At 40.6% G+C, this 16,941-nt stretch overlaps 1 protein-coding gene across 1 annotated transcript in view; it reads right to left on the bottom strand.

Moving 5' to 3' along the window:
* Positions 1-16,941, bottom strand: part of PRUNE2 (prune homolog 2 with BCH domain) — a 227,190-nt gene that overhangs the window by 180,428 nt on the left and 29,821 nt on the right. The window contains exons 3-5 of the mRNA XM_040620128.1: positions 7,964-8,068; positions 4,634-4,836; positions 2,183-2,346 (exon numbers count right to left, since the gene is read on the bottom strand). Coding sequence (XP_040476062.1) covers positions 2,183-2,346; positions 4,634-4,836; positions 7,964-8,068 — 472 coding nt within the window. The remainder of the gene's footprint in view (positions 1-2,182; positions 2,347-4,633; positions 4,837-7,963; positions 8,069-16,941) is intronic.

Here is a 16,941-nt window from a genome sequence, read left to right as displayed (position 1 = left end):
GGTCCTGGGATCGAGTCCTGCATCAGGCTCCTTGCTCAGTGGGAGCCTGCTTCTTCCTCTGCCTGCCGCTCCCAATGCTTGTGCTCTCTCTCTCTCTCTCTTTCTCTCTCTCTCTTTGACAATAAATAAATAAAATCTTAAAAAAAAAAATAAAGTCAAACCTCTTGGATCCCCATTCTTTAGTTCCTTCTTGGCACAATTGCTCAGTGATGTTCTGTGGCCTCTCCACACATGTACACACACTTACACATGCACACACGCATACTTTGGCCAAAGGTCTCCAGTGCATTCTTTTCACTGTAGTAAGCCACCTTCCAGACTTTGTGACCCTGGACTTTCTCTCATGACAGTATCTGTATCTGCAGTCTTTGCACGTAGAGGCACTTTATCCTCTTACATCCCAATGTCCAAGCAGCAATCAAGTGACGTCCCTACTCTGCCAACTTCCTACAGAATACCATTTCAAGCCCAACCTTAAGAAAAACCTCCAATGATAAGAAAAAACAAGGCCCTTTACTATACCTCTGGTTCTTGGTAGCTCTGTTGACTAAAACCAACATCACTCATAAAAGGGTCTGCATCCGTTTTAATTCCTTAAATCTGAATATCATCATTATTATCATCATCGACAGCAAAATCATACCTTCGTACCGATGTATCACAGTTTGCTCTGATTTAACTATCTACAGAAAAGCAGGATGACGAGCGATTCGCGGACTACCTTCCTTTCCTGCTAAACAATGCGTGTATTTCTTTTTTTTTTTTTTTAAGATTTTATTTATTTATTTGACAGAGATAGAGACAGCCAGCGAGACAGGGAACACAAGCAGGGGGAGCGGGAGAGGAAGAAGCAGGCTCATAGCGGAAGAGCCTGATATGGGGCTCGATCCCAGAACACCGGGATCACGCCCTGAGCCGAAGGCAGGTGCTTAACCGCTGTGCCACCCAGGTACCCCAATGCATGTATTTCTTGAACAAGACACCAAGCTTCTTAGTTTGCAAGAAATTCAAACAAAATATTCTCTAGTGTTTGCCTGCACTGCACACTCGCACCGTCAAACAACTTCTCTCTTGGCTGGGATCCCCAATTACCTTTCTTTTCCTTCTGCTCTGTCACAGAGATAAATGATTCGTATTTATTTGGTTTAGTTGAGGGCACAGTTTCCCACAGAGCATTTTTATAGCTGTCCGTTGCCAGAAAAAATTGAAAACAGGTTTACTGGGACCATGAGTTCTAAAATATTCACAGGACCTACATAACTTTGGGACATTTTCCTCTCCACATTGTGGAAGAGACAGGAAGTGAAGGAAAGTGTCTTCAAAAGAGCGGTGTCAACGTACTCTTGGTCATCTCCTTCCATTTAAAAAAGTTCTTTCAGTCTGTTAATCACTGTTTTTCACTTTCTTGTGTTAAATACTTCTGAGAAAAACCCATGTCTACCATGCTCAAGGTGGATTATTGAAAGAAAGAAAAAAAGCTTTATACGACACCCAAAGCTGTTCTACGTGAGGCAATACTGAATTTTTGTGGTAACTTTGTGCCACCACAGTCAGCTAACAATTTCCAGGTTAGAAAGCCCTTTTGGAAGCAGTGTGGGCTCCATGGATGGAGATGAAAAATACTGAAAGGATAATCGATGACGAAATGCTGGGAACACAGGGCTGAGTTAGGACGGGAAATGTTACAAGATGGGGGCCAATGAGCTGACAAGGTGACTATAAAAGCCCCAACACACAATCATCAACATGAAAGGTGTTTATTTTGCCATCCAAGCAGTATTCCACAAACCAAGCATATACAAGTATCAGGCGACATTTCAAGGTGAGGATGCGGATTCTGGCCCCGCATCTTACCGCTGTGGGGTCCGAATCATGTCTGGAAGCTGTCGGCCGCCCGGAGGAGCCATCCCAGCTCCCCGACAGAGCTGCAACAGTTCCATTTAAAACTCCTGTCTAGGGAAACAGCAAAGATCCTTCATGGCTATTTTTAAATGCACATTTTTAATATGCAGTATAATGCTACTCTTTAACAAACTCTTTACTCCCTGCTTCTCTGATGAAGCTTCCCGTGGTCTTTCAAGGGGTTGTTAACCCAAGAATGGATCACACTCATTCTGCATGAGCAAGTCGAGAAACACTCCATTAAGCCTTCCAGTATTTAATAGAAAGAGCCATCTCTCACCTCTGAGGAGATGAGCCAGCTGCTCGGTGATGAGCTCAGGAGCCTCCTGGAGAATCTCTTTCACCACAAGGGAAGACGAAGACTCTCGGAACTCAAGGCCGCCATCGCTCTGCTCCACCGGATTAATGACTTTGACAACCGCCGGTTCTAACACTTTGTCCTCACTGTAAAGCAAATGGAGGAGAGGAAGACAAAGAGATATGGCACATTTTCTTACTTTCTGGAAGTATGTAATCCCTACTCCTGCACAAATGACCTCCTCTCAACAGCCAAAAATCTGAGTAAGCTCACATGACTCAGAAGAGAGGACCCTTATTCGATATGCCTTCACATTCCATTTCGGCAAATTCACACCCCAAGAGTCTTAGCAGGTAGCCCCTCACACCTCAGCACTTCTATCTCCTGCTTTGCTATTGGAAAATAGTAATAATAATAATAACCATAATTAATAATAGCTAACATTTACTGAGCCTCCGCTACAGGCCAGACACCATCATCAGGCCAGACAGAATATCACCACGTCTTATACTATAAAATGACCCTACGAAATGGGTTCTAGTAAAACGCCCATTTTAAAAATGGGGAAATGGAGGCAGAAGGAGGTTAAGAAATTTGTCCAAGGTTCACAAAGCTTGTAAGCAGACTAACTTGTGTTTAAACTCTGATAATCTGGTTCCAGAATTTGCACCTGGAGAAAAGCTACTACAGGCTGATTTACTTCCATCGTCATCCTTTATACGTGAGGTAAGTTGGCTTTATCGAAGGCAGAAAGATGTGATTAAGACTGACGTTGGTTTTTCCATCTGCCAGAAACAAATGATTGGCAACGAAGGAAGTAGAGATTGCGATTTATTTTTGGAAAGCATTCTGCTTCATGAACAGTCCTAAAGCTGGAGTTCACGGCGTCAGTCCCAACACCAGCTTAAGTGTTTCAGTTTCGTTGGGAGTAAAACTCTTCCAAAGATTCTGACTGACACACACATTTCATAGTTCACGCCTTTGGCTTTTTGCAATACTTGCATTAGTCGGTTTGAAAAAGTTAACACATAAATTTCGTCAAGCAGGTGACCATCCTGAGCCCTGATAACTGAAGCCAGTCAAATAAACTCCCAGTAACTCTCAGCCAGTTGTTAACAATTGTTTCATAAATATTCAAAAGAGGGGCGCCTGGGTGGCACAGCGGTTAAGCGTCTGCCTTCAGCTCAGGGCGTGATCCCAGTGTTATGGGATCGAGCCCCACATCGGGCTCCTCCACTATGAGCCTGCTTCTTCCTCTCCCACTCCCCCTGCTTGTGTTCCCTCTCTCGCTGGCTGTCTCTATCTCTGTCAAATAAATAAATAAAATCTTAAAAAAAAAAAAAAGAACTAATTACCTGAAAGGTAGTATTTAAAAATAAATAAGTAAATAAATAAATAAATATTCAAAAGAATTTACGTGTCAAACGGCATGGGGATAAAAACAGCCCCACGCAAGCAGACTGTTTTCAAAATTCTTTATAACAAATGAACGTCATGATTGGCATTACCACGTACTCATACCTGAATACACTTCCTAAAAAGGGTGGAATAAAAAAATTAGATAATTGTACAAGTTTTTCTTTCATGTGTACTCATATCAATACCCACTGGTTAATGTCCTAAACCATTAGCAAATTGGCAAAGTGTGCAAAAAACTGTTGTCTCAAACTAGAGGTGTTTCCCTGGTGACTCTTCATTCGGTAGCACCACTGAGCTTATCGAAAGAGCATCTTTGTGTTGGGCTGGAAAGTCCTTGAAGGCAGACAATTTGTCTCATTCCTCTTTATGCACATTTAGATTCTTGTACCAGTTAGCAACTCCTGAGTACTTACTGAAGGAGGCAGAAGACCCAGGGTTAATCCAAACTATTCTAGTAACTGCATGGGGTACCTTGGACAAGTCACTTGCAACAGTGGGGCTCAGATTTCTTATCCATAAAAGAACAAGTTCGAGCTACATGAACTTAAAAAATCCATCCTGCTCTTATGGTATCAAATGCTGTGAATGAATGAGCCAATGATCGATGACTTTCATAGCTGGTCCCTATGATTTTTCATTTCACCAGTGAGATATCTTTCTTAAGAACCTTTCAGTTTTCTTTAGTGTTTAATTTCAGTTTTCATTACATAATTACTGCATCAATACCTAGGACTGTTTGTGTTGCTATTGTAAACTGTTTGAAATGGTTCAAAACTATAATTTTGGTCACTGCTACGAAAACTTTCCACTCAAAGATGTCATATTTGAAATAGAAAAGGCAAAAGGGAGGACTGGGATAGCCTACATTTTGCCACAAGAGAAGAAAAAATATTCTTTTTCTTCTGATGTCCTCTGCCGTTCATGCAATCTCCCTAGGTCACAAAAATCCTGAACAAAGTGAGACTTCCCATAAGAGCCTTGGTTCAAGGATCGAACCTCCCTCCGGAGCCTTACCTGGCCAGCACGTTGCTGCCAACAAGTGTTACAGATAACTTCCCTTCATCATTGAGCTGATGCAGATTAATATCATCTCGGAATATGTGGAATGATTCAGAGATATTTAGCTCTTCTAAAATAAACCTTGTCTCGGTGAAGTAATTGAATTCAGTTCTTGGTACGTTCAGCACTGGCAAACAGAGGACCCCAGGTGGACTGACCTGTGAAGAAAAGAGTTGACTGAATCACCACCAGCAGCAGGAGGAAAGAGCACAACTCCATTTGTCACCAGCCCGGGGGCAACGGTAAAGGGAACAAAAGTCTTCTGGCTTCACTCACCCACATGACAGGCAGAATGAGCTCTTCCTGAACCCAATTAGCAGGGCATTAGCGGCAGATAAATGGCCCCTAATATTTTTTAACCTCTTGTTACTTTTTTAGGTCTTATTTCAACTCCTCGACAATTAAAAAAAAAATACACATACACATGCACATTCTCCTTTTCAGGGGAAACAAATTCATGTCTTTATGGAATTGGCAGAAAATTAGAATGATTGCAGCCGGACAGATGAGGACTGTGGTGACACAGGACGGCATATATGTCCCATCTACATGGGATGCCTGCCATTCAGCTCCAGCCAATGGTTTACACATGAAAATTTTAAGTCCAGGATAGGTGAATCTTTCAATTAAGAAAAGCTGGAAATCTAGATTCGGGGCTGTTATCCATGATGTTTGTTACCATCTATTTTTCTAAATTGAAAATACTATGTAGGTTAACAAAAACTCGTTGATGAGCCAGATCTGGCCCACAAACTACCAGATTGTGATTTCTGTTAATTTCTTATTTTAAAAAATTCACATTATTAACAAATCTGTTATTAAAAATTTGTGATAAGAAGGGGAAACAGGAGAGGGGTAGGAGTTGGAGAATTTCAGATTCACAATAATACACTTAATTTTCTATAGGAATTTGTTAAAAATAAAGGTGCCTTTAAAAATCACTATGAATGCACAGTGATAAACCCCAAATATCACTCAGAGAAGGTAGGGTTTGGTAACACTGAGTTTTTGCATAAAGTAAATGGACTTTGTTCTCACATCATCACTAGCTCTGTCAAAGCATAGCGCTCATTTCACAATTTTAATACCTTTGTCATCTATCTCCCTTCCTAGCATTAAGAAAGCAGGGATTCCGGGCACCTGGGGCCTTCCTTCGGTTATGCGTCTGCCTTCAGCTCAGGTCATGATCCGGGGCTCCTGGGATAGCACCCCACTTCAGGCTCCCTGCTTAGCGGGGAGTCTGCTTCTCCCTCTTCCTCTGCCCCTTGCCCTTGCTCAGGCTCTGTCTCTCTCTCCTTCTCTCTCTCTCTCTCAAATAAATAAATAAAATCTTAAAAAAAAAAAAAAAGGCCTCAGGGTTTTTTGTCTTTTTGGTTCAGTTGTATTTCCTACTGCATAAAACAGGCTGGCGCAAAGTAGGCATTCAATACATATTCGTTGAGTGAAATAAATAAATCCCCCACTGCTATAGTACACAAAGCGAAAAGCCATTCCAACAAAGTGCCTTTTCTCTTACCTGTCAGGCTAATCCTGAATCACAATGGTGCAATAATCACTAGAAATTCATGTATGGCAAGTTATTTTTCCTAATTAATTGACTGAGTTGTATCAAACTCCTGATACTGAAACTTGAGTCAAGTGCATGTGGCCTAAGGCTATCCTGGGGCAGGACCTGTTTTGAGGTTAGGATCAGAACTAGGTTCTAGCCCCAGCCTCTGCTGTGTGACTTGGAGAAAGCCATTTTCCTTCTGTAAACTCAGTTTAACCCATCTGTAGAATGGGGCTTACCTACCAGAGTGAAAAGTATTTAAATGGAGTCATACATGGGAAGTTGCAAAGCTCTGCATTGATTCTATGGTTAATACTCTCAGAGAAAGTCACCATGTTCTCGGGGAAAAAACTCAAATGGAGGTGCAGACCTCTGGTCAGGGGCAGGGCCCAGTAAACTAAGAGGAATGCCCAGAAATAGAACAAATTCCAGGATGTGACCCTTCAGTAATTCCATATTTGTCCCCATGCAGAATGGAGAGCCGTAGAAGGAGAGAAGAGATCCATTTTATCTATCACAACTACTTTCCCACTCCTTTGGTCTCGTGTTATATTCATTCAAGACGTTGCAGTTGGTGGTGATGGTGTTATTATATAATTTCCTTAAGAGTCCATATCACTATCGGTCTGAAACCCAGGCTGGTTCAGTTAACTCTATGTTCTCAGGACAGACAACATTTTTTTCTTTTCTAGGAGTCAAAGAGTCCAGTTAATAGGATTAAAGCATTTAATATGCATGTCTTGACAGAGGCACATTTATCTCCTTATGCCAATTAATCTCCCTTGTAAAGTTCAACAAATTCTAAGACAAATTTGATATAAAGTCCGTATATAGAGATCAGAATACTTAACCTGGCATTTTTGTCAGCTCTGCCCTAAGGCATTCTTGCCACCCACAGCTCATTCTGGAAGACTGGGTTTCATGTGAATTTAAATCACTCGAGATCAGCTATGCCTACTCTCAGAGCCAAGGATCCAAACAGGATTGGAATAAAACAAATCAGACTCCGGAAAATTAAAAATTCTGTGAAATTGGAAATAGCACCAAGACACTCATCATGTGCTTTTTTAGACTTTGAGGTGACGCATTATCACGGGCTGATGAATTTTATGAAATTGAAAATTTAAAACAATTTATTAAAAGGTCTTTTCCACCTCTGTAGGAATGTTATAGACTTCACAGGGTACAAAGATTCTCACTCAAGGGAGATTATCACCAACTGAGATTGACCTTGCTGGCAAAGTCAGGGCTAAAAGACAGGAACAGAATATAGATGTGACATGTCGTACCTCTATTACTGAAAATTCCAGCCAATATGCTCTGTATTTCATGTAATGTTCACACATATATTTTTCTATTCCCAAAAGGAAGACTAACCAACAAGGACGATAAAGGAAAACAGGAAATTCTGACCCTCACCTTTGTTAGTTCTCTGAATTCCCACAAAAGTAAACAACTACTATATATTTTTTTAAAAATTTTTATTTGGAAGCATTGATCTTATTGAAATAATGTTTCATGAAGAAAGTAGATAAGAAAAAACTAGACAATGCCTAACATATGTAGGTGACCAATAAATATTTGTTGTGTAAGGGATTATAACACAATATTCTCTGCCACAATAAAACAGGACATGAAATTTAAGTGAATGCGTTCCTCGTTTTTCCAGAAAATGTTTGTTCTTATGAGTTTCATCATAATTCAAATATAAAAAGCATAATCTTCTTTCCCCTCACCTTGTCTAGAAAGTAAGCATATGTGAAGGCAGAAATGAGAGAATCCAAGTCACATGATTTATGTCCAATAACCACATGGACCTTCTCCAAGCGTTTGCTTCGATTCTGAAACAAATACAAACAAAACGTCACAATTTAACGTGCAACAGATCAATATAAAAAGGACACTTTCCAACCTTTTTTTCAAAAGTATTCCTTAGCTATATTCACACACAATTGCAGAAATTCATAAATTTATCATGAAGTTTTTATATAAGGACACAAAATTGCAGAATAAGTTTAACATTCAGAAATGCTCAAATTCTAGTGCATCTTCAGAAACAGAAAATTGTGGGTTCACAACCTCGGGAGGTTTCCCAGGTAACATCTGCAAGTGACCTCCACATGCAGAGGACAGGGAGAGAGCAAAAAAAGAGGCAGACCCCTCCAGATGGGAGGTGGTAGTTTAATAAACAAGGAAACCTACTTACAAGGCTTGTGTTGGGCACGCCAAGATAGGTAGATCTTCACACCCATCTGCCAGAATCTTAAAAATTTATACAGAGGCCTCCACTGGGCTCAGTCACAGGTGGTCTCAACATCACATTACTCTCTTAAGGCTGTGTCGTTGGAACAGCTCCCACTGTGGGAACGGTGGACAAAGTGTATGTTCCAAGGATAGGATAGAGGGTGACGAGCCTCCAATTGCCCAGGTCTAGCTCATGAGTCAGCCATTAGTCATGTCCTCTAGATGAAATCTTCCAACAAAAATGTGGTCTTGCTAAGATTATTACAGTCTAACTTGATATGAATTGTGTCTCTGAGTCATAATTTTTTAGTAAAATATTATTTTGGTCCAAAGGAAAGATCCATAGTATAGTGGTCCCCCTTTATCTGTGGGAGATACATTCCAAGACCCCCAGGGGATGCCCAAAACCGCTGATAATACTGAACCCTATATATACTGTTTTTTCCTATACATACATACCTATGTAAAGTTTATAAGCTAGGCATAGTAAGAGATTAACAACAATAACCAATAATAAAATAGAACAATTATAGCAATATACTGTAATAAAAGTTATGTGAATGTGGTCTCTCTCTCTCTCTCTCTCTCAAAATATCTTATTATACTGTACTCACCCTTCTGGTGACGATGTGAGATGATGAAATGCCTAGGTGATGAGATGAAGTGAGGTGAATGACGTAGGCACTGTGACATAGCATTAGGCTACTACTGACCTTCTGACAACGTGTCAGAGGAGGGTCATCTGCTTCCAGACTGCAGTTGACTGTGGGTAATGGAAACCATGGAAAATGAAACCATGGATAAGGGAGAATACTGTATTCTATGTCATATCCTTATATAAGATGTTCTTTTTAAGATTTTATTTATTTATTTTGAGAGAGAGAGAGCATTCATGAGTGGGGGGACGAGCAGAGGGAGAGGGAGAATCTCAAGCAGACTCTGTGCTGAGCAGGGAGTCCAACTCGGGGCTCGATCCTATGACCCTAAGATCCATGACTTGAGCTAAAATCAAGAGTCAAACCAACGAACTGAGCCACCCAGGTGCCCCTAAGATGTTCGTAATTTGAGAGACGGAGTGACTTTTTTCATTTGTCCTTGGCGTGCAACACACAATTTGGTAATGATTTGTTTTTTCATGCCACATTTTGGGTGACAGGTTATGTTCTCTCTGCATTATATTCTATAGTTTAGCAAATGAAAGTGGTAATATTTTTTCCTCCCCCCAGGAAAGGGTATGATTAGTACTATTGCTCTAAAAATACAAATCAGTTGCTATTAAAAAGCGTACATAGTCACCTCTCTGGAAGAGAAGACATACTCTTTTCTTTCCTGGTTAACTTAATAGTTACTTAAAATTCCTTTATAGAAGGCTGAACTCCTTGTGAAATACTGGGTTGAAAATGCCAAAGAAGCACTTGCTTCTAGAAAGTTCCATAACAAACCTGTCTGATAATGATGACTGTAATCTAAATTAACTTTTTTTTTTTAAGATTTTATTTATTTATTTATTTGACAGAGATAGAGACAGCCAGCGAGAGAGGGAACACAAGCAGGTGGAGTGGGAGAGGAAGAAGCAGGCTCATAGCGGAGGAGCTTGATGTGGGGCTTGATCCCGTAATGCCAGGATCATGCCCTGAGCTGAAGGCAGACACTTCAAGACGGCGCCACCCAGGAGCCCCTAAATTAATTTCTTTATAGTATGTCAGAGATGGCACATATGTGTACTTCCCCCACTTTTCACCCTTTGTTTTAATTTCTCTTTTTAGGACTGACTAGTACAATATCACTCAAAGAGGCTATATAAAAAATTACACTGTTCATGACTATTCCAAAAAAGTGACTTATGTTTTCTACAGAACAAAGACGATGTATTATTTAGTAACCTACTAGGTATTTTACAAATGAATCTATGAAGCTGCTATTGTTGGTGTGGAACTACTGATGTCAGAATCGGAAGCAAGTTTTTAAACAACGAGGCTGTGGCCAAAAAAAACCATAATATGTGTTATTGCTAAATTAAAATATGTATTTTTTCAAATATGTTGAGATACTGATCTTTAGTAAAAGAACATGACTTGAAAGTATGATATAAACTCTCTGAATGTAATTACAATTCCCTTCCCTTCATCACCACCAACTTCAACCCCCCTTCCTTCCTCTCCCAGCTTCCTTCACTTAACTTCATAAATTTATAGCTAGCTCACTTGTACCCTTGGGGGTTCTAGTAGAGGCCCAGTTCTCATCTGAAAGCCGGACTGCTTCCCCGTGCAAGACTGTCAGATATTCTTAGAAGTACCTACAGAAATTTAGGTAAATGGAATTATACTCCATTACAACACAAACAAATGCATTAGGAAATCTTATTACTGTAGAAAGCTGTTCTTCCGAGAAGCTTGAAGGTCTAAGTAGACATTACCTCATTTCTCCTCTCAGAACTTGTAAGGCAGTCAATAAGAAGATTAACAATACTTTTTATAGGTCAGTGGAGTCTGTGATGGGGGCAGGATCATTTCCAGACCCCATGACCCGGTACAGGGAGCCCTCTCCCCTGCCCTACGCCAACCACTCCACAATGCCATAATGACTTCAGCATCCACAAAATAAGTGAGCATGGAGGTTGAGAGAGAAAAGAGAATGTCAAATATGTATTCTAAATATAGCAAGACTTTTATAGCATCAAAATTACCCCAAAGTAGACCTATCTGCTTTCTTGTCTAAGTTCCACAATTCCAAGGCACAGCTGTTTGTTCAATACTCAACTTGCATGAAAGATATGCGGGAAATAAGACTTGTGTACAATTCATTGACACTTGTGTCAAGTCTAAGCCAATTATTACTTTAAAGAAAGAAGCTAAATAAGATTGTGAACCCAAAGCTTGGTGGACGAATTCTTACAACTCAGGAATCTTCCATGACAGTGATTTATTCATTCTTGTTCATTTAAAGGGAAAAACATATGTATCATTTTACAGGTCAGACTATAGAAGATCCCGGTCATCTTGAGGGTTCTTTTTGGTGCCACATGCCTCTCTCTTTATGCTCTCCTGTGTCTTCTCTGACCACCCTTCTTCCCACACATCAACTTCCCTCATACTGGTGGCCTCTTTGAGTGCCATTTGCTCTTGTCTCCTATCTGCAGTCAATGCCCCAGGACCTAGGCTCCAATTCCATCTTTCCCCCACCACCCACCTCCATCAAAATGTGCCATTCTGGTGTCCATGCTATCAGGGACCCATCTGTTTCTCTACAAGCAATTCCACACTTTCATTTTAAAGAGACCTTCCAGGGATTATGGGGCACTCCAAAAAGACGACCAGAAATTTCAAATTGGCTGGAAATGTTGGACCAGACAAAAGAGACATCACAACTAGAGGTAACTTTGGAGCCTGCCAATGAGCGCTTAAGAGTGAGAGGCTCAGGAGCGCCTGGGTGGCTCAGTCAGTTGGGCTCCTGACTCTTGATTTTGGCTTAGGTCATGATCTCAGGGTCCTGGGACCAAGCCCCACATTGGGCTCTGTGCTCAGCATGGAGTCTGCTTGGAATTCTCCCTCTCCCCTCTGTCCCTCCCTCTGCTTATGCTCTCTATCTCTCTCTAAAATAAATAAATAAGATCTTTAAAAAAAAAAAAAAAGAGTGATAGGCTCAGCCTCAAAAAATCTCAGTTGTTCCTAAGTGCCTGAACCCTACCAAAAACCACTAAGATATAATTAAAGTGCAGCAAAAGTTAGATATTACTACACCCACATTCCAAAAGACTTCTGCCTGCTTAGAGGAATAAAAAATGAAATCAGCTATGTAACCTCAAACAGTAGGTGAGCTCAAGGAATATGGGGGATTTGGCTTTTCAAATTGGGGGTCAACAACCAGAGAATGCAGGCTCCACTTTCAAGCTTCCAACCACAAACAGCCTTGGCAGTGTGAACAGACCAAGCACAGGGGTCAATTCCTGGCAATAAGTCTGGGGACTGATTTCCTATGTGTCCAAGGATGGTAACGGGGGTCCTTACGATGCCTGGTCTACTCTGGCAGTAGTCCCATCTACAGGGCAGCAGTGAACCAGGTTCCTGGAACTGAGAACTTGCACTCGCATTTGAGTACAAGGAGATATGATGAACCAAATAATTAGATAATAAGTTAAGGGGTAGGGTTCACTGGGATGAAGATCATTTGAGAAGGTGACATTTGAGAAAGGCCTGAAATGAAGAAGTGGGACCTAAGAATATCTCAGGCCAGGGGAATAGCCAGGGCAAAGGCACTGAGGTGAGACTATGTCCAGCATGTTCAACAAATATTTACTGCTTAGTGTATACATTTTCTAAATGTGACCTTGTAAACTCCTAGCCAGGAGTGAATGGATCTGGCAAGTAAGTATCTATTCCCTATTATTGACACAAGCACACTAAGCATTAAGCAATCCCAGGAGACAGAAGATTCATTGCTAATGCCTAAACCCAATGCTGCACAAGCCCAGCACAGAATGGAATCCTGATAATGGATAGAAATAGATACTATACTGCTTTGTCATCTACACTTCCAAATAGATGGGCAGAATCTTTCCTTAATCAATGTGTAAAAGAAAATATATCAAATATGCCAGTATTCCAGATCACAATTTTGATATGCTTTCAAAGTGTAATCCTATTCGACACAAAAATGGGACTTCTTAATGAAGTTTAGTTATCTCTTTTAAAAGACCTCAATGTAAGACAGGAATCCATTAAAATCCTAAGGAGAACATAGGCAACAACCTCTTCAACATCAGCCACAGCAACTTCTTTCAAGGCACGTCTCCAAAGGCAAGGGAAACAAGAGCAAAAATGAACTTTTGGGACTTCATCAAGATAAAAAGCTTCTGCACAGCAAAGGAAACAGTCAACAAAACTAAGAGGCAACCCACGGAATGGGAAAAGATATTTGTAAATGACACTACAGATAAAGGGCTGGTATCCAAGATCTATAAAGAAATTATCTAACTCAACACCCAAAAAACAAATAGTCAAGTCAAAAAGTGGGCAGAAGACATGAACAGACATTTCTCCAAAGAAGACATACGAATGGCTAACAGACACATGAAAAAATGTTCAACATTATTAGCCATCAGGGAAATTCAAATCAAAACCTCAATGAGATACCACCATACGCCAGTTAGAATGGCAAAAATTAACAAGGCAGGAAACAACAAATGTTGGAGAGGACGTGGAGAAAGGGGATCCCTCTTACACTGTTGGTGGGAATGCAAGCTGGTATAGCCATTCTGGAAAACAGTATGGAGGTTCCTCAGGAAGTTTAAAATAGAGCTACCCTATAACCCAGCAATTGCACTACTAGGTATTTACCCCAAAGATACAGATGCAGTGAAAAGAAGGGGCACATGCACCCCAATGTTCATAGCAGCAATGTCCACAATAGCCAAACCGTGGAAGGAGCTGAGATGCCTTTCAACAGACAAATGGATAAAGAAGATGTGGTTCATATATACAATGGAATATTACTCAGCCATTAGAAAGGATGAATAACCACCATTTGCATCGACATGGATAGAACTGGAGAGGATTATGCTAAGTGAAAAAAGTCAAGCCGAGAAAGACAATTATCATATGGTTTCACTCATATGTGGAACATAAGGAATAGCGTGGAGAACATTAGGGGAAGGAAGGGAAAACTGAAGGGGGGTAAATCAGAGGGGGAGACAAACCATGAGAGACTATGGACTCCAGGAAACCAAAGAGGGTTTCAGAGGGGAGGGGGGATGAGGGAATGGGTTTGCCCGGTGATGAGTATTAAGAAGGGCAGGTATTGCAATGAGCACTGGGTGTTATATGCAAACAATGAATCATGGAACACTACATCAAAAACTAATGAAGTACTATGGTGACTAACATAACACGATAAAAAAAAAAAAAGCCAGCAAAATGCCTATGCATTCAGATACAACTGCCCATTAAAAGAAATTGCACTTGTCAGGCAAAAGCACTTTCAAATATACCCAGGAAAGCAGAATCGATCAGAAAGAGGGCTTCCAGGGTTCTGCTAGAGGCCTAGGCCTGTCCATCAGTTTTCTCATAGCCATATCCTCTGAGAAACAAAGCTGCTCCAACCTATAACTCGATACGTCTAAAGTCCCATAACTAACATTTAGTCAACAGGCCTTGCAAAACCGTTATGACTTCTCATACAACCCACTTTTCTTAAAAATGTTATGAAATGTTTTAAAAAATAATTAACTGAAATGAATTTTGTTTTGAAAACATTGTAGACAAAGCCTGCAGATGTTGGGAGAGTGTCTTTTCCTTGCACCCTAAAGCAGGGCACATTTCTTAGGCCTTCATCCTTAACCAACAAATGAAAAAGCAAGAGAAGAAGAAGTCTCTTGATGTATTGGGTGATATCTCCAAAGAAACCCAGGCAAAGAAAAGAGTTGGAAGTTGAGCTAGTGCTTCCTTGACCACTTCTAACTCCAAGTCAATGAAGGGTTTTCTTTTCTGGAAGCTGGCTGTGGGTGGTCCAGTAAAGGGCCCCGGTTCTTCCCCAGGAGACCCCATGCTCCTGTGGCTACCATGATTCTAAGTGAGAAGACTCAGAGGGTGGGTGGAAGGAAAACTAACATGCGCTCGTGACCCCAAAGGTCCCCAACTCCACCCAAGTCACAGTCACCAGGAAAGCCAGGTAGGAGGGGATACAGAAAGGACCACAGCTGAGTGAGCAACAAGGTCCTCCAAAGATGGCAGGTCAGCTCTGCCAGAGATACAGATAAGTCACACCCCTTGTTCATTTGGTAAACAAACAAGATGCTCTTGATACTGATCCCGGATTTAAGATAATGTCTTGAACTTCTCGCCTCCTGAATGTCTCATAATCTTAATATTACCTGGAGAAAGTTTGGGGCACAGAGGGAGAGAACGCTGGAGGAAATAAAGGACATGGCATCTACTGGAAGTTAAGAGAAAAAAAAAAACGAAAAAGGAAATGCTTATCATTCTGTGCAGGTGCATAGAACACAAGGATTTTTCCTGCTAATTGAAACCCTTATATTTTATTCTTTATTTTTGTTTATTTTTCCAGTAAGAAAAAAAATACATGAAATTTTTAAAAGTTAGGCACAAAAAAATTAATAAAAAAGATAACTGCTGTTAACAGTTTAATAATTACTGGTTTCCCCACATTTTTAATTTATGCATATATATTATCACATGTACTTTACAAAAATGGGGTGCTTCCATTCCCACTCTTTAGATACTTCCTTTTTTTCGCTTAATAGTCTGCTATGGACCATGCTCCATGATCAAAACTGTAAATCTTCTTTATTCTTTTTAGCTCAAGGGTGGCAATTGTATGAACACATATGTATGTATAAAATTTCTGGAATCAGCATAAGTGCCTTTTTAAAAAAAAAAAAATCTCCATGATATCACCAAATAGCATACTCTATCCCACTGGCCACCTAGTCTAGTTTCATTCTAATGGTCATAATTAATTTCTTTGGAGAGCCGTACCTCAGGTCATGTCCAAAAGCAAAAACATTTACCAGAATCTGCAAATTCAGGACACAGACATTTTATATTCAATTTTCTCATAAATGTCCTAATTTACTTGGTGACGTACTAGATGAATATGAACCAAGGAATTAGGAGAAGGCAAAAAGCTTTCAATGATAAGACTCTAATGATTTTGAGGTAATTTGTCTCACTTACTGATAAAACTGAAACTGAATCAATTCAGATAAGTATATATTGCCTATAACCTCTCCCCTCACTGCCCTCCCCACTGACCCCAATTATTTTTTTCCCCTCAGGCTTCTCTTTACTAAGCTGGAGAAAGCTCTCTCTTACTATCTCTCATATGGGGACAAATAAGGGCGGGGAGTCAGTCTGAGCAAACTCAGGTACAAATAGCTCAGATCCTATGCACCTGCACCTTCTTCTGTTTTGTCAAATGCAGAGGCACTGTGGGTAGGCAGTGGGGGACCCAAAAGCCAAACCCAAGTACTGCCTGAGACCCTTCTTTCTTGGTAGGTCATCTGGTTCCCCAGTTCCTTTGGGATCAGACTCCTTTCAGCTGGAGCTTTGGATGCCTTCTCGGCTGAACCCACTCTTCGTCACCCTGTTTGTTGCCCATCTTGAAAACAGAGTGTTCGCAAAAGGAGTGACCTCATACATGGTTTATATACTTCTTCTGGGTTATAATAATGATGGCGGCTGGATTTGTTATTTACTTACAGCATTTCATTTTTTATATTTTCGTTCAGGATTCTTTCTGACAATGTCCTCAAAGGACAGTTTTGGGGGCAGCACCATTATTTCTCCTCCACAGCTTCAACCATAAAAGGTCAAGGATGATCCCCTCCAAGTCTTTACCTTTCCCAAAGAGCCCCAACAGAAATCACCCTACACAGCTTGTCTACCCATTATTATTTTCCAGACTCTACTTTTGGGGAAATGCATCCCTACATTACAAACTGGATAGGAGAGCT

The sequence above is a fragment of the Ursus maritimus genome, unplaced genomic scaffold (genome assembly GCF_017311325.1).
Source record: "Ursus maritimus isolate PB19 unplaced genomic scaffold, ASM1731132v1 scaffold_34, whole genome shotgun sequence".
NCBI lineage: Eukaryota > Metazoa > Chordata > Mammalia > Carnivora > Ursidae > Ursus > Ursus maritimus.
Note: the sequence above shows the minus strand (reverse complement) of the source record. Positions and strands in the feature narration are given on the sequence as shown.